General features: G+C 44.8%; 1 protein-coding gene across 1 annotated transcript in view; it reads left to right on the forward strand.

Moving 5' to 3' along the window:
• The window catches only part of DNAH8 (dynein axonemal heavy chain 8), a 577,557-nt gene that overhangs the window by 415,779 nt on the left and 137,623 nt on the right, over window positions 1–24,155 (forward strand). The window contains exons 54-56 of the mRNA XM_074949111.1: window positions 4,657–4,791; window positions 14,844–14,966; window positions 16,522–16,735. Coding sequence (XP_074805212.1) covers window positions 4,657–4,791; window positions 14,844–14,966; window positions 16,522–16,735 — 472 coding nt within the window. The remainder of the gene's footprint in view (window positions 1–4,656; window positions 4,792–14,843; window positions 14,967–16,521; window positions 16,736–24,155) is intronic.

Raw genomic sequence — 24,155 nt, forward strand, 5'->3', positions numbered from 1 at the left:
ATCCCGCTAGGAGACCATCTACAAGTCTTTGGAAGGTGGCGGGTGCATTCCGCAGCCCGAAAGGGAGTACATTAAATTCATACAGCCCGACATGTGTGGTGAAGGCTGACCTTTCCTTGGCGGATACATCTAGCGGTACCTGCCAGTACCCCTTGGTTAAGTCCAAGGTAGAGATCAACTGGGCCCGTCCCAGTTTCTCTAATAGTTCATCTGTGCGTGGCATTGGATAGTTGTCTGGGCGAGTTACAGCATTTAGCTTACGGTAGTCCATGCAAAAATGTATTTCCCCATCTGGTTTGGGAACTAGAACCACTGGAGATGCCCATGCACTTCCAGAGGGGCGGATTACACCCATCTGTAACATATCCTGGATCTCCCGTTCTATAGCAGTTTTAGCTTGAGGAGACACCCGGTAAGGTTGGACTTTAATTGGGTGAGCATTACCTGTGTCAATGGAGTGGTATGCCCATTCAGTCAGTCCTGGAGTGGCTGAGAACGTCAGCACGTAGCTAGTGCACAGCTCCTTGATCTGCTGTCGCTGCATACACCCAAGGGTCATGGAGAGGTTCACCTCTTCCATGCCACCAGCACTTTTCCCTTTGTAGTAAACACCTTCAGGCCACTCAGGGTCATCTCCTCCCTGGGCTGTAAACTGACAAACCTTTAATTCTCAGGAATAAAAGGGCTTTAGAGAATTAATATGGTACACCTTAGGCTTTCGGTTGGAGGTGGGGAATGCTATGAGATAATTAACAGCTCCCAGGCGCTCTTGGACCGTGAATGGCCCTTCCCACGACGCTTTCATTTTATGGGCCTGGAGCGCCTTTAAGACCATGACCTGGTCCCCTACTTTGAAGGAACGCTCTCTGGCATGTTTATCATAACAGGGTTTTTGTTCTTTTTGAGCATCCTGTAGGTTTTCTTTAGCAAGGGCTAGAGAGGTTCGGAGGGTGTTTTGTAGGTTGGTTATAAAATCCAGAATGTTAGTTCCTGGAGAAGGTGTAAATCCCTCCCATTGCTGCTTCACCAGCTGTAATGGCCCCTTAGCCTCTCGGCCATATACAAGTTCAAATGGTGAAAACCCTAAACTGGGATGTGGTACAGCTCTGTAGGCAAAGAGCAACTGCTGCAACACTAGGTCTCGATCATTGGAGTGCTCATTTACGAATTTACGTATCATGGCCCCCAAAGTCCCATTAAATTTTTCCACCAGGCCATTTGTTTGATGATGGTAAGGGGTGGCAACCAAGTGATTCACCCCATGAGCTTCCCAAAGGCTTTTCATAGTTCCTGCCAGGAAATTAGTCCCTGCATCTGTGAGGATGTCAGAGGGCCAGCCTACCCTGGCAAAAATGTCTGCTAGTGCCTGGCACACACTTTTAGCCCTGGTGTTGCTTAGAGCTACTGCTTCCGGCCATCAGGTGGCAAAATCCATGAAAGTCAGTATGTACTGCTTTCCTCTGGGTGTCTTTTTTGGAAAAGGACCCAGAATATCCACAGCTACTCACTGAAGTGGAACTTCAATGATGGGGAGTGGCTGGAGAGGGGCTTTGACCTGGTCTTGGGGTTTTCCCACTCTTTGGCATACCTCACAAGACCGGACATAGGTAGAAACATCCTTGCCCATTCCCTCCCAGTGGAGTGACCTCCCCAAATGGTCTTTGGTCCTGTTCACCCCAGCATGGCCACTAGGATGATCATGGGCTAAGCTCAAGAGCTTGGCCCGGTACTTAGTTGGAACTACCAACTGTCTCTGAGGATGCCAGTCTTCCTGGTGTCCACCAGAAGGAGTTTCCTTGTATAAAAGTCTTCTTTCTACAACAAACCTGGATCAATTAGAAGAGCTGAGAGGCGGTGGTTGCTCCGTGCCGCCATCCAAGCTCTCTGGATGCTTTCATCTGCTTCCTGTTCGGTCTGGAACTGTTCCCTTGATGCTGGATACATCAGTTCCTCATTGGATTGTGGACCGAGGCTTAGTCCCTCTGGAAGCAATGTAGGGGATGGGGCTGTTTCCGTTGACTGTGAACCGCTCTCCGCTGGTGCACTATGTTGGGGTTCAGGCTCCGGCTGAGCCTCTTGTGTTGGGTTATGGTCTGCTGCCGGTTCAGGTTCGGTGGGGCCCTCTGGTGTTGGGGTTGCAAGTACTGGGTTCAGTGCTGGCAATGGGTCTGGTGCTAGTTGTTCCGCTGTTGAGTTGTGTCCCAGATATGCTCCCTCGCACAGCAGGTTGGCATCTGTTGTATGTACTTCATGATCTGGAGGGCAAATAGGAAGACCCCTGTGGATATTCCCTGGGATTGTCAAACTCAGAGATTTGAGTACCTGGTTTGGAATCAGCACCCGATCTTGCATGTGTTCTGGTGAGTGGTTCCACACAGAATTGCTTGAGATTGATGACTGGATGACCACTTGTCTGTGCTTGAGAGTGGTCACATGTATAGCTAATGGTCCTTAATGGGCCATCAAGCAGGCTAGGCAGAGCTGACACCAACTTGTCTGGGGTGTCACCCAGAAGCATAGCATAAGTTTGGAATACAGACAGTATAGAGCCAATACTTATATCTTTAAATACAAAAATGATACATGCAAACAGATAGCATAATCCTAACCAGCAAACCATAACCTGTCTTAGATACCTTATTTGACCCCCTTTATACAAGATTTGGTGCCACTACAGGACCTTGGTTGCAACAATGTTCTATATGGTCCCAGTTCAAGTCAATAACGTCACACTCCCTCAACACACACACACTGTCTCTCACACACACACAGACGTTGTTGTTGTTGTTACTTCTTGGTACTTCCTGTTGAAATGCACAAGGGATTTATAATCTCTGTAATTTTATTCTTTCAAAGTTCATTAAGGATTACAGTATTGATATTTTAGTGTTTTGACTGGTCTGTGTATTTCATAATTTTATTTCTTGCTTATGCATAAATTTAATTCTTTGAGTAGTGAGTTATAAAATGCCTAACCTGTCCTTGCTGTAGTAATTATCATTATTACTTTTATTGCCATATTGTACTTTGTCATTCATTACTTAAAGCTGTACAATCAAATAATAGTATCCTTTTAGAATGTAAATTTTGCTTGTACTCACCTTAGCAATGCCAGTTTAAAAAATATTAGCTAAATACATAATTTTAGACACTGTGCAGATGAAGGACGCTTATTTTAAAATAGTATTTTTAGTTATATCTGTAAAATAACTTAATATTCGTACAAAAATAAATGTGGTTCTGAGTCTGATACTAATATTAATGATGGAGTCAAATGTTAGTGAGTCACACACATGATTGTGATCAATAAACATAAATGCCAAAATAATTAGATAAATAAATTCCTGTTCTTAATAAAAGAGAAAATAAAACCTTAAATGCATATGTTAAAATTAAGTAAATACATTTTTAGTGGAGTGAAAAACAATTGACTAAAATAAAGTCGGAGTAACACAGATTGTGTCTGTTAGAGAAATTAAGCAGATTTTATTTATTTCTCCTAAATATAGTGTACAAAGTATCAAACTTGTGTTTCTGATATCTATGTTAAAGCTCCAGAATTGATACCTCAAGGTTTGGGATTGGGAATATTTTGCTGTATTATCTCTTGCTTATTCTAAACTTACATATAAACTTAATATAGGGCTTTAATTGGTGTTTCGATATATGTTTTCTTTCTTTATATAGGACTTAGATGCAGTGCTCCTGTCAGCTAATTTCTAAATTATTATCTGCAAAAAAGTCTAGTTTTCAGGTTAAAGTTGCGCCCCCCACCAAATCTGAAATGGTGCTCCTGGTGAGCCAAGAGTTCCCAGAGGGCTGCAGGATGGCCATGGGTTCTGGCAAGATGCAGCCCTCATGTGACAGCACAGAGCCTGCCTTGAGCTGCAGGCTGAGCACCAGGCATCACAAGCCGCAGCAACAGTGTAGAAATAAGAGTGGCAATACATCATATACCATGCTACCCTTACTGCTACGCTGCTGCTGGTGGTGGCGTTGCCTTCAGAGATGGGTGGCTGCCCAGGCCGTGCTTAATTTGTGCTGGAGCTGAGCTCCTGCAACTCCTTCAATATAAATTAAGCACTGGGAGGAGGCAGCAGGGCCAGAGGTGTTGTGTGGGGTAGGGCACCTGAGGAACTTTTGGAGGACAGCGGAGATGGAGGGTAGGGAGCCATGGGGGCACCAATGCGGGCTAGAGGTGTCAAAATATAAGTTTGCCCAGGGTGCCATTTTCCCCAAGGCTGGCCCTGACTGCTTTGACTAATCCAGTGCTGTCCTCCCCACAGCCATTTCTTGGAGGTTGAACTGCCCATTTTAAGGAGACTTTGGCAGTGATCGTATCAGAAAAATGGGATAAACTGAGACTATTGGATAACATTTGTAAAACTTTCTCCAGTACCCTTTTCCCTTCATTCCTTCCCTCTAACAGCCGAACTTCAGTAGTTAATTTGTGTCAGGGAAACCAGAAGGGACAGAAACCTAATAGTCTGTCAATTCATACAGTAGCACAGACAGGCCGCCAGCTTAATTACATTAATAAATCAATACCGAAGTTTATTATTTTTAAATATCCTTTGCTTTAAAATAATTTTCTATACAGTAAGTCATTTAATTAGCAGTTTTATAATATCTGTCTTTCTAAAATTTTTATTACAGGCAGTTTTGCTCACAGGAGAACAGGGAACTGCAAAGACTGTAATGATTAAAGGTTATTTGAAAAAATATGATCCTGAAGAACATTTGTCAAAAAGTTTAAACTTTTCCTCTGCCACAGAACCATTTATGTTTCAGGTAAGATCATAGATCTTACACAGTACTAGTGTATTTTTTTTTGTATAAATATTTAAAATGTACTTTAAAGTTCTGATGATAAAGGCTAGGATTTTCAGAAGCTCCTAAATGATTTAGGAATGACTTATGCTGTAGGAATTATTTTGGGGAAGTTTCTTGGCCTATGTTACGTAGGAGGTCAGACTACATGATCACAATGGTCCCTTCTGTCCTTGGAATCTATGAAAGTCAATGGGTCTTGTTCTCCTAAATCACTTAGGGCTTGTCTACACTACTTGCTGCATCGGCGGGCAGCAGTCGATCCAGCGGGGTTCGATTTATCGTGTCTAGTATAGACGCGATAAATCGACCATTGAGTGCTCTCCCGTTGACTCCTGTACTCCACCAGAACGAGGAGCGCAAGTGGAGTCAACAGGAGAGTGTCAGCTGTCGACTTACCGCAGTGAAGACACCGCGGTAAGTAGATCTAAGTATGTTGACTTCAGCTACGCTATTCATGTAGCCGAAGTTGCTTATCTTAGAGTGACCCTGCACGGTACTGTAGACAAGCCCTTAGGCACTTTAGACAATTCCACACCAAATCACTTTTACAGTAAATTGTTAATTCTGCTGCACAGGTTTCCTCATTCTTCATGAATGGGCTGTGCTTCTTTGCTGTGGAACTCTGAAACCATTTGCTGTTTTCACTAGGCGCTCCAGGACTAAGACCCACAGACCACTAGAAAATCCTATAGAAAAACTTAATGATTTTGTTTCTCCCAACCACTTTGTTTTCTAACTTTATATTTCATTAATTTTTTTACAGTAATGATCTAACTTCAGCCTCTAGCTCTTCTCTCCTTTTCCTCAGTTGAGGAATCATTAGAGCATTGAGACTCAAATCTTCTGGGTCCTCTGGTGCAGCACAGCTCTAGCAGACTCCCTTTGTTCCCAATCATAGCTCCTGATAAACTATGGAAGCATAAAATCAAGTTCAACAGGTACTGTAGGGAGCATTTCAGGTGCTCAAGAGGGCAAGTGCTAGGCAAGCCACTGACACCTGCACTGCCAGGGCAACTGCCAGAGCTGAATTAGTTAGCTGGTGCTGCCGTCTCCTTGCTCAAAGCAGTGACACCATGGTGGAAAGCCTCAAATAGGAGCAAGGATTCCCCTTTGAAGGGTTCTTGAATGGAAGGGGATGCCAAACAGCCTGCTCCAGGGGGTCAGTCTTGCAAACTCCATGGGCTCTGGTCCCAGAAAAGCCAAAATTAAGCACCCTCTTTTAAAGACCTAACTCATAACTTTAATGAGAAAATGGTATAAAAGTCAGGGTTTAGACCTTTTCTTCTTTACTTTCCCATACTGAAGGAATACATATAGGATACTCTCACAGTACTCTGTATCAGGCTCTGTGGCCCTGCAGTCTGTCTGGGTATGTAGAGAAGGCTGTTATTCTGGGAAGTCCTGCCTCAGGTTCTCAGCTCATGGACCCTTGCTTTGCCAGAGAAAGTGGCTCAGATTTCAGGCAGCAGTATAATAGGAATTATGCCTAACTGGTTCTCAGTCCCAAGGACCCTCACTCAGCCAGGGGTTCAGAATCTCAAAGAAGTGAAGGGTCTCCTTACTGCTCTTCCTCCTTTCTGGGAAAATCCCTAAGTGGTACATATACCAAGATTAGCAACATTCTGTGTCCAGGCACATTGGACTTCTCAACTGAATATTCACAGGTGTCAAGATTCATCAGAATGGCCAGATTAGACAAGACTGTGGCCTCTTTTTCTAGCTGACATCCCCTCCAAAAGGCAGGTTTCAGAATTAATACTTCTGTCTAAATAAAAACTCATGTTGCACTTCTAATGAGGAAAAGTTTATCCTTATGCATCTAAAAATCCTTTTGGCTCAAAGTAAATTCTTCTTGCTATGCTTCTTGGAAAATAGTTCTCCTGTCATTTTATCCAATTCCCAAGCATCTTTTGGAAAGACTGGGGCATAACTGAATGTTTGTAGAGCTCTAAAGATATATCTCAAGCATACAGAGTACACATGCTGATCATAACCTGTTTCTTATTCAGTCCAAAATGGCAGGCCCTTTGGGCCTCAAAGTTGCTGCAAGCAAGATGCTAAAATCCTGTGTCATTTGGCTTACTAGACATCTGGGAAATGTTCCAAAGGGAATCCAGGCACCCCCTAGCGTAATGCGCTGGAAATAGAAAATGTGTGAGCCTCAGGGTAAATGTGTAGAGTGGCATCATTATCTTCAGAAAATGCATATATCAAACTCTGCGAAGTAAGTTTCCATTCCTCTGCATAGACATCCTTTGGGAAGAAGATGCTACATGGGTTCCCAAATAATTCCCTAATTTAAAAAGCCTTTGCTTTATAGAGGCATAATTGTATTTCTTCTTCAAGAGATGTTGCTGTGGATGCTCCACTCCAGGTCAAGGTACATCCCTGCGCCTTCGCTCAGAGAGTTTTACAGCAGTGCCTGTACAGGCCGCGCACGAGTGGTGCCTGCCTCGCACACTGTCGGTGCCTCAATAGCGCATGCGCAGGCCAGACTCAGTTCCCTCTCTACCGTCCCCGGCCTGAGACGGAGCTCAACAGTCCTGCTCATTCTTCACTTCTTCGATAGTTACCTTAGACAAATTTGTAGTAATTAACTTAGTTATCTGAGTTAGGGAAGTTTTAGTTCTTATACTTACCTTCCCTGTTTAAAACATAAATCTCCCCTGTTTTACCTCAGAGTCAGTGACCCCATAAAATGCCTGGTTCATCAGGTTTCAGGAGATGCACAATGTGCAGAGAGGCCATTCCCATTTCAGGCGGCCATTTTCAATGTGTCCGGTGTTTGGGGGAATCCCATGTTCCCCAAAAGTGTGCCCACTGTAACAAACTGAAGGCCAGGGCATGCAAGGATAAAGACCTGAGGCTGAAGCTCATCCTCATGGAGAAATCCCTCAGACCCAGGCCAGCAGGCCTCACAGCAGAGTCCACCGCCAAAATCTTCCAAAGACAAGAAACTGACAAAAAAGTGGCCAGCCTCATTGCCTCATAGGGAGCAGATAGCCTTGAAATGATTGCCGACCAGGTCGGTCTCATCAGCGCCGGCCGTTCAGTGGCTCAGCACATACAATGCTCCTGGCACCTCCGGCACCATCTCTGCTTCAGCAGCTGCCGGCATCCACAGCTCAGGTGCCGAGGCTGATGGCGCTGAGTTGCCTGCCTCCACTGTGGCACTATCAGTCATAGCAAAGGATGTGGTGCCAACAACTGCTCCCATGCCCGTGCCACAGATGACCATGACTGCTCCCATTGTGCCAACTCAGGTTACTCCAGCACCAACCCAGCACACAGCGCTGCCCATGTGTTTTGTGCCTCACCCATCGGAACCGATCCAGCACGCAGTGCCTCCGGTGCATTTAGTGCCTCAACAATCGGCCCCGTCAATCTCCACACTGACCCAGTTTATACACCAGAGAGATCTGGTAGTTTCTTCTAGCCAAGAATCTCGTCTACTGGGCACCAACGTTTCACCGAGGCCATCGGTACCATACTGACAGCTGTCCCCAATCCCTTCACACTTCTCCAGTGATGAAGACAATGATGTGGAAGGGTTTTTTTCTCCACACCACTCTTCCCCAGTCAGGATGCCTATTAGTGCTGTGCCACTTAGATCACAGTCCTCATATTCCAGAGACTTACCACCTTGGTATGGCCACCCTTGGAGGGGGCCATCTCTGCCCTTCCTGGGACAATGGCCCTATTGGAGTCCCTGGGGTTCTTACAGAAGACATTACAGAAGTCATCCCAGCCCACGCAAGGAGGATGCTCAGTCTCCTCCTCCACCTTCACACACCGCTATGGCTGTACAGGAGGAACTTACATTTCTACAGGGAGAAGATGTCGCACCCAACACCTCTCTACCCAATAACAATTCATCTTAGTCACCAGACGAGGCTATTATGCCGCTGCCACCAACAACGGCAGATGATTTTACACATTTCCAAGATTTATTTAAAAGAGTCACTAACAAGCTAAAAATCACTCTTGAGAAGGTGCCAGAGACTTAACACGAGCAAACCGACATTTTACAAACCTCTGCTTCTTCCAAGATTGCATTGCCAATCAATGGGGCTATCCTGGAACCCACCAAGACCATATGGCAGACCCCAGCCATGATACCCCCAATGTGCAAGAGAGCTGACCGTAAATACTATGTCCCTTCTAAAGGATTCAAATTCCTTTTTACACACCCAGCACCCAACTCACTGGTAGTTGAAGCGACCAATCAATGAAACAAACAGCAACATTTTTGGTCCACTGCATCAGATAAGGACAGTAAGAGGATGGACTTATTTGGCCACAAAGTTTACTCGTTTTCCATGTTACAAGTTAGAGTGCAGACTATGCAACTCTATTAGCCAAGTATGAGCACAGGAACTATGGAAAATTCATGGAATTATTAATGACATTCCTGAAGAAAAACAACAACAATTCAAAGCTGTGGTCTTTGAGGGGCAGATGATATCTTGTACGGCTCTCCAGGCCACATTTGATTACTGCTGATACAGCCACAAGCTCCACCGCTAAGTCAGTGGTCATGCATCGAACCTCATGGTTGAGCTCCTCCTGATTCCCACGGGAGATACAGAACGCCACAGAAGATCTCCCTTTCAATGGCGAGAAGCTGTTTGCAGCCAAAACTAATGAAGTGCTGCACACCATGAAAGACTCACGTGCTACACTGAGGTGTCGGGGCATCCACACACCTGCCACAAGAAGGAGACAATACAGATATCAGCCTTACTAACACTCACAATATCCAGCACACACACAAAAACATCAAAGGCCATACGACCATCAGCAGCACCAATGCCAGAGAAATAGATCTCAATGGCACCACCCCCCAACACCAGCAGCATCTCAACCTCCTCCTCCTAATAAGCAGATTTGAAGCCTTGGTCGAGGGTATAGAAGAGTGTCACGGGACAACGACTCACCCCTGCGGCGCCTCCTGCTGGCTCTCTGGGAATTAGCTCTTTTTACCAGCTCTGGCGCACCCTCTGCCGGTGTCTTGCCGTCGCTGGCCTCCGTGTCCCTCCCAGACCCCGGTGCCCTTTTACCTGGGGTGTTTCCCCTCCAGGCAATACCCCACAGATCTGGGTCTACCCTCCCCTGGGAACCCCCCAACCTCTATCCCCATCTTGCCTCAGCCTATGGGCTACTGCCAGTCACCATCTAGCCCCCTTTCCCTGGGGCTGACTGCAGTCTGTATAAGCCAGTCATCATAGGCAGGGTGGGTTTGGACCTGCTGCCTCCGCCTATCCTTGGGCTGCACTGTTGCAACCCCAGTACCCTGTCTTAGGTCGTCTGCCAGGCCTGCAGCCTGGGGCTTTTCCAGTCTGGAGCCTCCCAGCTCCTCTGGCCTTCCCCAGCCCTGCTTCACCTCAGGTACCTTCGTATGCTCCCCAGTCAGCCCCGCTTTTCCTTCTCTGCCACAGTCCTCTCCCCGGGCTGTTTTAAGCCTTTTAAGGCAGGAGTGGGTGACCACCCCGCTACAAAGACCTCCCACCCACTCTAGCACTCTTATCAACCATCCACCCCTTTGGGCACTGTCTGCTCCCATTCTGTGCCAACTGGGTAGCTATCACTGCAGATGGATGGGCCCTAGAAGTCATCCGCTCTGGCTATACAATCCCCTTCCTCTCCATACCCCCCGCCCACCCCTATCCCTCTTCAGGGACCGCTCTCACGACCTCTGACAAGAGGTTCAACATTTTCTGCAATTAGGTGCTGTGGAGACAATGCCAGCTCAGCACAGAGGGAAGGGGTTTTACTCCCACTATTTTTGATACAAAAGAAAAGTGGGAGCTGGCGACCCATTCTTGGCCTCAGCCGACTAAACATGTTCGTCAAGAAGCAACAATTCAAGATGGTTGCCCTAACAGCAATAATTCCAGTGCTGGAGCTGGGAGATTGGTTTTCAGCCCTCGACATGCAGGACACTTATTTTCACATCACTATGCACCCTGTCCACAGACGCTTTCTCAGATTTGCCCTGGGCTCAGACCATTACCAGTACAAGGTTTTACCCTTTGGCCTCTCAAAGCACCCCAGGTCTTCTCAAAGGTTCTTGCGGTGGTAACGGCACATCTCAGGAAAAAAAGGGATAATAATCTTTCTATACCTGGATGATTGCCTGCTGAAGTCACACACCTACGAAAAAGCCATCCGATCCATGCAGATGACTATTGACTGCTTCCAGAATCTTGACCTGCAAATAAATATAAACAAATCTACACTACATCCGACCCAACAACTGGAATTCATAGGCACACACCTAGACTTGATAATGGGGTTCGTATCTCTACTGTCAGATTCTACACCATAAAGAATCTTATTGGCCAGTTGAGGATCAGCCCATGGGTGACAGCCGCTGACTGCCTGCAACTTCTAGGCCACATGGCTGCATGTACTTTTGTTGTCAAGAATGCACACCTGTACATGCAGTGCCTACAAGGTTGGTTGGCCACCATCTACAAACCAAATGTGCACAGACTAAACAGACTACTAACTATGCCGCCAAAGGTCAAGTATTCACTAATATGGTGGACTCTACCACACAACATGTGCTCCGGGGTCCTGTTCTCGCAGGATTCTCCCTCACTTATAATCATGACAGACGCCTCCCTCACTGGGTGGGGGGCACACATGGGACATCACACGACTCAGAGCCTATGGTTCTCTACAAAAACCACGCTACATATAAATCTTCTAGAGCTCTGAGTTGTCCGAAATGCCTGTCTCTACTTTCTCCCACTCCTCAAGAAACAAAGGATCAGAGTGATGACCGACAACATCGCATGTACGTTTTACATAAACAGACAAGGGGGAGCTCGATCCCATTCACTATGCACCAAGGCTAGGAAACTTTGGAACTGGTGCCTCCAATACAACGTACATATCTCAGCCTCATACCTGTCTGGGTAGCAGAACACCACAGCAGACAAGCTCAGTCAATCTTTTCCCCTAGACCACGAATGGGAGATAAACAGTACTATCTTACACGGCATCTTCCACAGTTGGGTTATCCTCAACTGGATCTATTTGCAACTGCGACCATCACAAAATGCCCCAGATTCTGCTGCAGAGCGGGTCTGGGAAAGCACTCCATGGGGGACGCGTTCATGATCACATGGACCGACAACTTGTTGAATGCATTCCCACCAATACCACAGGGTGATACAGAAAATATGAACAGACAGGGCCAGGTCATCCTAATAGCTCCTACATGGCCCAGACAGGCATGGTACCCATTTCTAACACAATGTCCGCTTGTGCCCTGATCTCGCTCCCTCCCCTTCCAGACCTATTATCTCAACGCAGGGGCCAATTACACCACCCCAATATAGCGATGCTCAACCTCAAGGCATGGCTCCTCAATGGTTCTCTACTGAACCCAACAAGATTGTTCCCAACAAGTCCGAACGGTGCTGTTACACAGCAGGACACAATCTACACATACTACCTATCTTCATAAATGGACGAGGTTCACCACGTGGTGTTCCACCAGGCACACCTCTCCTGCTTCTGCCCCTCTCTTACTTATACTGGATTGTCTTCTAGAACTTAAATTATCCGGGTTTTCCTTTAGCTCAATAAAAATACATCTAGCAGCAATCACAGTGTTTCACCAAAAGATGGATGACACAGTGATCTTTGCCCACCCTATAACAAAGAGATTCCTCAAGGACATCCAAACCCTGTATCTGGACATTAGACCACCCACTCAGCCAGGGGACTTACACTTGGTCCTCAAAGCCCTGATGCACAAACCTTTTGCACCACTAGCAACCTGCTCCCTACTGCACCTATCCATGAAAGCTGCATTTTTAATGGCAATTACATCCATGGGACAACTTGGAGCACTCATGGCTGAACCTCTGTACACTATCTTTTTGAAAGATAAAGTCACGCTTTGAACTCATCCTAAATTTCTCCCTACGGTGCATTCGTCCTTCCACCTCAACGAACCTATTCATCTACCAACCTTCTTTCCTAAACTGCATGTGAATCCTTTTGAAGCTGCAATGCACACCCTTGATGTTTGCAGGGTGTTATCTTTTTATCTGGATAGAAGTAAGCTGTTGAGAGCTTCCCCTAAACTTTTTATCTCAATATCAGAATACACTAAGGGCAAATCAATATCCACCCAAAGAATATCTAACTGGATATCAGACTACATCCACTTATGCTACCAATTAAAGCACATACAACCTCCAACTTCAGTCAAGGCACACTCTACTAGATCTGTGTCATCCTCTATAGCATTTCTGCATAACATCCCACTTGCAGACATAAGAACATAAGAATGGCCACACTGGGTCAGACCAAAGGCCCATCTAACCCAGTATCCTGTCTTCCGACAGTGGCCAATGTCAGGTGCCCCAGAGGAAATGAACAGAACAGGTAATCATCAAGTTATCCATCCCCTGTCTCCCATTCCCAGCTTCTGGCAAACAGAGGCTAGGGACACCATCCCTGACCATCCTGGCTAATAGCCATTGATGGACCTATCCTCCATGAATTTATCTAGTTCTTTTTTTAACCCTGTTAGAGTCTTGGCCTTCACAACATCTTCTGGCAAGGAGTTCCACAGGTTGGCTATGTGTTGTGTGAAAAAATACTTCCTTTTGTTTGTTTTAAACCTGCTGCCTATTAATTTCATTTGATGACCCCTAGTTCTTGTGTTATGAGAAGGAGTAACTAACACTTCCTTATTTACTTTCTCCACACCAGTCATGATTTTATAGACCATATCCCCCCTTAGTCGTCTTTTTTCCAAGCTGAAAAGTCCCAGTCTTATTCATCTCTCCTCATATGGAAGTCACTCCATATCCCTAATAATTTTTGTTGCCCTTTTCTGCAAGGCTGCCACTTGGGCTTCAGAGCACACCTTTGCCAAAAATTACGCTCTCATACAGGGACCCCTGATGGACACTCGAGTGGGATGAGCTGTGCTGTCAATGGCTTTTTTACCAGATCCCAAGTCCCTACCATCCTCAGAGATGCTGCCTTTAAGTCACCTGGAGTGGAGCACCCACAGGGACATCTCTCAAAGAAGAAGAGGAGGTTACTCGCCTTGTGCAGTAACTGGTGTTCTTCGAGATGAGTGTCCCTGTGGGTGCTCCACTACCCACCCTCCTCCCCTCTACTTCGGAGTCTGGAGCAGGCTCCATTGTAGAGAAGGAACTGAGGAGTCCAGGCTGCACACACGCTATTGAGGCACCAGCAGCACATTGGGCAGGCACTGTGCATGCGCGGCCCGTATGGGCACTGCTGTAAAACTCTCAGAGCGAAGGCACAGGGAGTGGAGTGGAGCACCCACAGGGACACTCATCTCAAAAAACATCAGTTACTGCACAAGGTGAGTAACCTCCTCTTCGGCTTATTATTCTACTGTAATTTATAATTGAAATTCTAGTTTATTCTTTCTCATCTTGCTTTAGTGATTCCTTACTCTTTATTGCCCATTAGTGAATTTTGGGAGGAGAAGCTGTGCACCAGAACTGAAAATGTCTTAGTTGATCATTTTCTTTTTGTTAGCAATTCCTCTCCTCAATCTACCACCCTAGTAGTTTGTTAAATGACCAAAATACAATTCAAAACTAATTGTTTTTTTTTCTCTAAAGGGAGACCTCAACACACCTTAAGGTTCATTAATATAATTTGAGATTATCATCTTAATGCTAATAATCAGTTGTTAGGAGTCTTTTTATGTCTTTGGAAAAATTCTTCTGGTGGCATGAGGTAATGGGGTTTTAGTCCTGAATCCTCCAGGAATAATTCCAGACTACCTTTGAGTTCCATGAGGGAGAGAGACAGCCTATTTGTGAAGAATGAGACAAGAAACTGCTGACAAAAAGAAAATTCTCAGATAAGAAATTTTCCATTATCTCAAGGCAACACGCAGTACATTTTAAAAAAAACCCATTCTAAATATAAATATAAAATGTTTAAAAAATATGCTGGTATTGTAGATACTAAATTCGAACTTTTTCTTTTTTCTTCAGAGGACAATAGAGAGTTATGTGGACAAACGCATGGGAAGTACTTATGGACCACCAGGCGGAAGAAGAATGACCGTGTTTATTGATGACATTAATATGCCAATAATTAATGAATGGGGAGATCAGGTATAGAAGAAAACTTCATATAAGAAGATATGACTAAAATATATTTTGTAGTATTTAACAAAAATATTTGAATCTCAGATTTTATAAGTCAGATTTTTTCTCATATACAGTAAACATTTTACTCCTTTTTACAATGCAATGTTTTTATTAAACTGTAAATCATAGAAAAGTCATATGATTATGGTGTAATTATTAAATAAACATCAGGGAGTAGAATAGATATTCTGAAGATATATCTTGGACTTAGGAGTCGTATTTCATATATTATCCTTAACTTTGTCATATTTTTAAAAGCTCTAATGAAGGCAGTATAATCCCCAAAACAGCATGTTATTCAAATGTTCAGCCTGACATTAAATTGACAGGACCAGTCAGTTTTAGTAAACCATAAATTTCTGCAAAAAAGTTCTGTATTATTTGTGGGAAAGCCATATGGTATCTTGTACACAGACAAAGTAGTTCTTAGTATTGCTCCTAGAGTTATTTAAAATAAGAATATTCCATTCCACATTTCCCTAGATATTGTACCCTCCTCATTCTACTGTGCTTATCCAAAGCCAGTTCACACCACAGAAAACAGATGGCATGACATAGATGTGCAAAGAGCACAATGAATCTGTTTTCCTTGAACACAGCACATAAGAAAGACCCACAGCCTAGTATGTCTCTTGGCACCCGAAAAGCAAAGGAAAGAAGTCATGGAAGTTTCCATAACCAGATACGTAAGATATTGCCTTGTGGAAACATATAGGTGTTAGGAAACTCAGCTCCTGAGGGGATTTAGGACACACTCACTTCCCAAGGTCACCAGTAACCTATTGGATGGATACATTTCCTCATCAATGATTAATGGAGAAATTATGCTGGGGAATACTAAATATACTCATCTAATAATTTCCTTCTATTAATCTTTTCACCAGAACATCCCAACAAATGGGAAGACCAACTGATATAAATATTAGCATGAAGATATTTCATGGGCAGTATATGTAGCTAATTTTACCATTATTGTTTGTATTATGGTAGAGCTTAGGTCTCCAGACAAGTCTGGATCCACTTGCTAAGCACAGTACATTCATATATTTAGAAGCTGTCTTTTCCCAAAGAGCTTATAATCTAAATAGACAAGATAGAGAAAGGTTGGGAGAAAGCAAATAGCAGTATTTTCCCCATTTTTCAAAATGAGAAACTGAGCCATTGAGAAATTAAGTGATTTGCCCAAGGCCACACAGAAGTCTGCTGCAGAGTTAGGAACTGAACCCATCTTCTCTGAGTACCAGTTCAGTGCCTTAACCACAAGATAATACTTCTTTATTTGGTCAAAGTGAGTAAGACAGTGTTTTTATTACATTTAGTAATATCTTAAAGCTCTGAAAAAAAATTTCTGGTGGTTTGCCATGTAGGAGGTGCTGTGGTCTGTATCTAGACTAAAATAAAAACAAATTTCTCTGAGGAGTAGAGGAGAGATTGCAAGAAGAAAGAAAATTAGAAGATGAGCGTATTTCCATTTTCTTCTTTTGAAATGGTAATTAATATTTGTTTTATGATCTTGTAGGTAACCAATGAAATAGTTCGTCAGATGATGGAAATGGAAGGAATGTACAGTTTAGATAAACCTGGAGACTTCACTACAATTGTTGATGTACAGTTAGTAGCAGCTATGATACACCCTGGAGGAGGCCGTAATGATATCCCACAGCGTTTAAAAAGGCAGTTTACTGTGTTTAATTGCACACTACCATCCAATGCATCCATAGACAAAATTTTTGGTATTCATATTTTTTCGTTATTTTGATTTATTTTACTGTAGACTAATACATGTAAAATTTATAAACTTGAGCCTGATTGTCCTCTTACATGAATTTAGATCAGGAGTAACTCCAATGAAGTAATTGGAGTTGTATTAGTATCAAATTGTGCAAGTGGGAGGAGAATTGGGCCTTGCATTAGAATGAGACAGTCAGATTCATTTGATTTGTGACTTAAAGGTGAATTAAATACTACTTCTAATTTTAAATACACAATAAATCTTTTTAAAAGTTTTCCATTCCCAAATCAGTTAGGGTGAAATTTGTCATATTGGAAAGGGCCCATTCAAGCTCCAGTTCACTTCTTAAGTCCCTGGTGAAGACCTGGTGTAGGCCCTCTGAAATTAGGTGAGTTCCACCCTAACAAAATATATGTGTAGGCTTCTGAATTACGAACAAACATATGTTAAGAAAAGTTAACAGTTAATTAATGCTTTCCTCTCTGACCTCACAATACACGACCAATATAATTTCCTCTAAAATAGGTGATGATATTGCTAACATCAAAAGCCATGTAAGGAGCATAGCTCCCTGCACTGGTGCTGTTCACAACAGGCATCTTAGCTCCCAGTGCACTGGATGGATTACCCCCTGTGCGAGGAGTATCACAAGGAATTAAGTTCTTGCTGGTGTTCCACGCAGCCACCTATGCAGGAGGATTCGAGATGCAATTTACTCTTTGGTTTTTTAAACCAGTGGTTCTCAACCAGGGGTACACATACCGCTGAGGGTACACAGAGGTCTTCCAGGGTGTATGTCAACTCATCTTGATATTTGCCTAGTTTACAATAGGCTATGTAAAAATCAATAGCAAAGAAACTAAAATTTCATACAGACAACTTGTTTATACTTCTCTATATACTATACACTGAAATGTAAGTACAATATTTATAATCCAATCAATTTATTTTATAGTTATATGGTAAAAATGAGTAAGTACGCCATTTCTCAGTCTTAGTGTGCTGTGACACTTTTGTATTTTTATGTCTGATTTTTGTAAGCAAGTAGTTTTTAAGTGGGGTGAAACTTGGGGGTATGCAAGACAAATCAGACTCCTGAAAGGGATACAGTAGTCTGGAAAGGTTGAGAGCCACTGTTTTAAACTATTTATTATGGGCCAGATTCTGCCATTTATGCTTATTTTGAGTCATACCTTACTTTGTAATTAGTCTCATTGAAAAAATAAATAATTAAAAAATAGAGAACCCTGAACTCAGGACTTTGCAGGTAAACAGCCTTTTAAGTTAATCTAAATAATTAAATTTGAACCCAGGATTTTAATTGTTAAAGTTTTTAATTCACTAACTCATAATTCAATTTACATCTGAGCATATCATTTTTAAGTTGAGCAATGCCTTTGTCTTTTAGCAAATTATCTGTCCTTTTTCCACTCTTTTCCTTTCCAATTTCTCTCCCAGTCAAATGTCTTCAGCTGAGTTAGAGGGTCTGTACCTATTATTCTCACCAAGTGTCCCTTTTCATAGCTGTCTGGTTTTGGCAGGTATGATCTGGTTGTGTCATTTGTGGAATTTGTTTGGGTAGGATACAGAATAAATTTCAGATCTCAGAATAGAATTTAGAATTACAAAAATGAAAATTGCATGTTAACAAGAAGGATTCTATATTATACTTTTCAAAATCTGTTTATTGAAAATAGACTTGCAAACAGTCATGATTTTCATCTTTCCTTCTGCCCCCATAAATCCCTACTAATTCACATGAATAGTAGAAAAAAACCAGTGGACCCAACATTTCTTAGGATGCAAAGGGAACATAAGGCCAGCTTAACAGGCTACTTGGGAAATCCTCCAGCCTATGGGGGACTCTCTGAATGCAGGTGCATTGGCTCTGCACTTCAACACTGTGCTACGCCCAGCATAGGGGCATGGCTGGGGGTAGAGGGTTTGCAGCTGGAGTGTTTCTATACTTCAGCTGTTTTTGGCTGCCTGAACAGCCCATTGAGGCCATAGATAAATGGGCATAGGTTAGAACAGTCCTGAAGTTGCACTGATTAAGTTAGGATTGAATGGGCCCCAGAGCTGGGGTGCTGCAAAGGTAGTATAAAGCCAGCTTTGCACACTACACTCCTACTCTGTGGGTCATGGGCCAAACTTAGTTCAGTTGGATCCAAGAATCAGGACCAGTGATGTTAGCAAGGCTATTGCTAGACACTTTATTGGGGTATTACAGTCATTCTATTTCTGTGCTCAACACAGCAAAATGTATACTACAAAGACTGCCCACTAGGGCAAAGAAAGTAGCCAGGACAAAAGAGACACTGAGTTCCATTTCTTCCTTCCTCTGCTCTTCCTTGGCTCTGGAAAATTTTACCCTTCAGGGAAGTTACTCCTGCAAGTTCAGCTCCCCCAGCTCTGCTATCTTCTGCTGTGCTTTTATTTGGTGGGCTACTATATTAGCTTATTTTTAACATTAACTCTGTCTCCTTAACATCACTTATCTTCCTCTTTCTTTATGACAACCTTTATGTTCATTATCACTTGAAAGAAACTTAAGGTTTTCCTGTTGCATATATGAATTAAAAATAAGGTAAATAATACATACATACTTGTGGGCATAATTGTAAGCTTGTGATTAGTCCCATTTAGGTCAACAGGACTACTCATGTGCCTAATGTTAGGCATGTATAGAAATATTTGCAAGACTAATGGCTGTGTTTGTACCTATTTTTTCTTCTTCAAGTGATTATCCACATGAATGTCACTTCATGTGTACATGCACCCCATGCTTCTAAGATCAGATTCTTTTGGACAGCAGTGTCCGTCGGGGCTGCACTTGTGCTCTGAGTGCCCTTGCACCCCCCCACACCTGAGCGCATAAAGTGTGGAATGGACCCAACTTTCCCTTAGTTCCCTCTTACCACACATGGCTGTGAGATGGAACTCCTACAATTCCACTCCTCTGCACTCTGAGACTTTACTGATTTTGTGTATATCTATCTGATCAGTCGATACATAGATATAAGTAAATAGTGATATTAGTGCAATTAGTGTAATTGTTTTCTTTTCTATACCTGTTAGCTATACATACATATATAAAAAAGCTTTTTATGAGGGCTAGGAACTTCCTTGGTACTGGAATTTAGCCACTATGATTGAAATGAAGTCCCTGAAGTTCAAAAATTTTCCCTCCTATGATGCGGTTATTTAGCTTAATGATGGGACTTGAAGTGCCATTTTTATCTTGGAGAGGGGCATATCCCTGATAGATGTTCACTCTGTTTCTCCTTCTCCAAGAGAACATAGAAGGTGAGAGAGGCCTATCATATACTTTTTCTTCTGGAGTGCTCAATGAGATCCTCCTCAGAACCAGAGAAAAAAGAGCCTACTGGGCCTGAACAGGCTTCCTTGGCTAGTACTTCTGTGAATTGCAGCTCAACTCCAAGCTCCTTGGCTCAATCAAAGAAACAGTCATTCACTGAGACTGGCAGCACAGCTATGTCCTCCTTCACCCAGTCATCTGAAAAGGGTAGAATGGAACATCATTCCCAGAGTGAGCACAGGCCTAGGTCACCTTTCCTGGGATCCAGTAAAAGGAGCCAGAGATCTCCTTGGGCTACTCAGCCAAATGGTGTTTCATGGCCCAAATCAGGTCCCTCTGATACCCTGATAAAACCCAGTCACCAAACATGCATGGTAGTGTCTCAGGAAGAGGTCTGCACTTACCTGTTACCAGTCTCTTGGTATGAACACACAGTGCCATGATTCTGGTACTTACTGCTGTGGTACAGATGTTTTCAGCACCAACTTTCTGAGCATTGACTTTTTTTTGGTACCCAGTGATCTTACAGTGACTGGACAACCTGAGTCACTTATTATTATCCCCACCTGTGAGAGTGTCCTATATGGCACAAGTAACCAGAACTATTATGATACTGGTCACCTCCCCAGTTCTGGTGGTGGGAGAGATTCAAGCTTACTCCAGGACTCTGGTTAGGGTTGCCCCACCATCAGAGAAGGAGTGCTCTTACTCTTCCTCCCCTTCTGAATTGTAGTAGGGAGGTATCCCCCACCACTCTCCTCATTCCCATTCATATTACCATGCTAGTCTGATTGGAATCTAGGAGCTGTCACTGTCAGCATAGAGACCTATGGACTCTAGGAAAGAACACCTACCCTGGGATTCACCCCATGGCCCCAAGCCCCTCACCCCTGTAATGTGCAATCTTGGCCCTATTGGGCCTCTGAAGGGATGCAACCAGTGAAGAGTTCTACCTCTACAGCTCTCTCTAGGGTTAAATCTCTCCTCCTTTCAAAACTAATACAGTTGCTCAAGAGGAACAGGTGGCACAGACTCTCACTGTATATCAGAAGGACCAAAAAAGTGAGAAAGAACACCTGCAAATGGAGCAATACCTGATATAAGTAGCCATCCCCTCTTCCTCACTAGACGAGGCAGTAATGTCTCCTTCTTCCATTCAACTTGGTGTTTTCAAAATGTTTCAGGAACTTTTGCATCAAATGGCAGATACATTAGAAATGCCTGTGGAGGTAGTGTAAGGGAAATCACATAAGCGTCTAGACCTTCTACGCTTTTCTATGCCCCAAATATTACCCATGTGAATTAATGAGGGGCTATTAGAAGCAATAAGAAATATATGGCAGACCCTGTCATCTGTGACACCTATCTCTACAAAGGCAGATGGGCTCATCAAGTCCCTTAAGTTTGGTATGAATATTTTTACGTGCACCAGTTCTTCTTCGAGTGCTTGTTCATGTCGATTCCAATCAGGTGTGTGCATGCGCATATGCACATTGGCCGGAAGATTTTTCCCTTAGCAGCATCCGTCGGGTTGACCTGGGAGCCCCCTGGAGTCACGCCCTCATGGCGCCTAATATATAGCCCTGCCAACCCTCTACCCCTTCAGTTCCTTCTTGCCGTCAGTGATGGTGGCTAGAACTTCCCTTGGCTCTTGCTCAGCAAGTTTCTTCTCTCTTCCATTGTATATAGTTAGTTATCAGTAGTGTTCCAGTTAATAGTTTAGTGTAGTATAGTGTTGTTGGGGGTTTTCCCCCACTCCGGCCCCAGCGCCGTGGCATGTTGTGGTCCCTGGGCTTCAAGAACTGCATGGCCTGCGCCAAGCACATGCCGAAAAGTGACCTGCACTCGTCGTGTCTTCGGTGCCTGCGGGAGACCCATCAGAAAGATCGTTGTAAGATCTGCTACAAGTTCTGCCCGAGAACACTTAAAGAAAGGGAACAGCAGCTGAAGGTGATCCTCATGGAGGCAGCCCTATGCCCCCACTCCGACCCGGGCTCGAAAGACCCAACCCCTACAGTGTCGTCCTTGACGCGGAGTGCCCTGGTGCTGTCGGCGAGTTCAGCACCAAGGAAGGACTCCTCCACGGATGCCCGGCACCACCACGGCTCCTCACAGGACCCGTCATGGGACCTCTCTGCTCCCACTTGCCGGTGCCTCAAAAGAAGAAAAAGCCGGCAACCGTTCTCCTCCAGCTAAGCCTCGAGATGTGTGACCCCAGGCGGGCCACTCCTCGACATCTCCTTCCGGGGCCATGTCAACTGCTGCCAAGCTGCAGCAGTCAAGTCTGGACCCACCTCGATCACTGGTACCTACGCAGCAGCTGCAGCTCCTGTCCATGCTGGAAGCCTACCAGGCTGCTCGAGACCTCCTCCACCTAACAGCACCATTCTTGCCTGCCAAGGAGGAACCCTCAGTGCTGACGGAGCCGCGTCCTCTGGTGCACTCTAAAGGGAAGCCAGCTATAATGTCGAGGCGCACACCTTCACCTTGTCCATCGGTGCCTACCCGCTCCGACAGAGAGCCTTCCTGCTCCCCGAGTTCTCGACGTTTGAGGCATCAAGGATCAGCTCCTCCGTGGTCTTGTGTCTGAGACCTCAGAGTCAGAGCCCAACTCCTATCGCTCGAGTAGGAGCAGAAGCCGTAGAGAGAGGTCGGGCAGAGACAGAAGGGAACATCATGCGTGGCCTCCGCAGTGGCAGAATCTGCCTCAGTGGCCCTTCTGGACCCCCTGGTCTTATCACCTGAGCCAGGGAGGAACCCAGTGCCTTCAGTCAGTGGCATCTTCAGTGGCCTCCACCACTTTTGTACCGCCTTCCACTGCGCATCTGCCCCCGGCGCCTACGGTCCCGACGCCTTTGCCTCTGGCCCCATCGTCAACCCCGGCACAACCTCCTCAAAGGTTCCAGCAGCAGAACTGCCAGGACAATTCCACATACCTGGCCAAGTGGAAGAGATTTTCAGTCTGGTCAGCTCAGCATTAGCCCCAGTGCCCCAGATTTTGGATTATCTTTTCCACTTGAAGCAAGAAGGTCTCTCCTTGTCTTCTATAAGAGTGCACCTGGCTGCCATCTCGGCTTTCCATCTGGGGGTACAGGGCTGCTCAGTTTTAGCTAACCCCCGGTCACCCGCTTCCTGAAGGGCCTCGACAGGTTGTACCCACCTGTCCGCCAACCGGTTCCTGCTTGGGACCTCAACTTGGTCCTCTCTGGGCTCATGGGGCATCCCTTTGAGCCTCTAGCAACATGCTCCCTGCTCTACCTTTCCTACAAGGTCGCGTTCCTGGTGGTGATAACTTCAGCCCAGAGGGTGTCTGAGCTCAGGGCTCTAACATCGGAGCCGCCCTACACCATATTTTTTAAGGACAAGATTCAGCTCAGACCCCCATCCGGCCTTCCTCCCGAAGGTTGTGTCGCAGTTCCACATAAACCAGGACATTTTCCTCCCAGTTTTCTACCCCAAACCTCATGCAAGTAGCAGGGAGCAGAAGCTCCACACTCTCGACGTCCGCAGAATGCTGGCCTTTTACATCAAGAGGACAAAACCATTCAGGAAGTCGGTTCAGCTCTTTGTCACAGTAGCGGACAGGATGAAGGGTCAGCCTGTTTTGACACAGCGCATTTCATCATGGATTGTGACCTGCATTACTGAGTGCTACAATCTAGCAAGTATCCCAGCACCCCCAATAACGGTGCACTCTACAAGAGAGCAAGCTTCATCAACAGCTTTCCTGGCTCAAGTCCCCACCCAGGAAATCTACAGGGCAGGTGACTTGGTCATCAATACACACTTTCGCTGTACATTATGCGATTACTAGACAGGCCAGAAATGATGCGGCCTTTGGTAGAGCAGTACTCCAATCAGTGGACAGCTCTGACCCCACCTCCTGAATTTGCTTGGGAGTCACCTGATTGGAATCGACATGAACAAGCACTCGAAGAAGAAAAAACGGTTACTCACCTCTCATAACTGTTGTTCTTCAAGATGTGTTGTTCATGTCCATTCCAATACCCACCCTCCCACCCCTCTGTTGGAGTAGCCATCAAGAAGGAACTGAAGAGTTGGCAGGTCGGCAAGGCTATATATTAGGCAACTCTAGGGGGTG

The sequence above is a fragment of the Natator depressus genome, chromosome 3, assembly GCF_965152275.1.
Source record: "Natator depressus isolate rNatDep1 chromosome 3, rNatDep2.hap1, whole genome shotgun sequence".
NCBI classification, from domain to species: Eukaryota; Metazoa; Chordata; order Testudines; family Cheloniidae; genus Natator; species Natator depressus.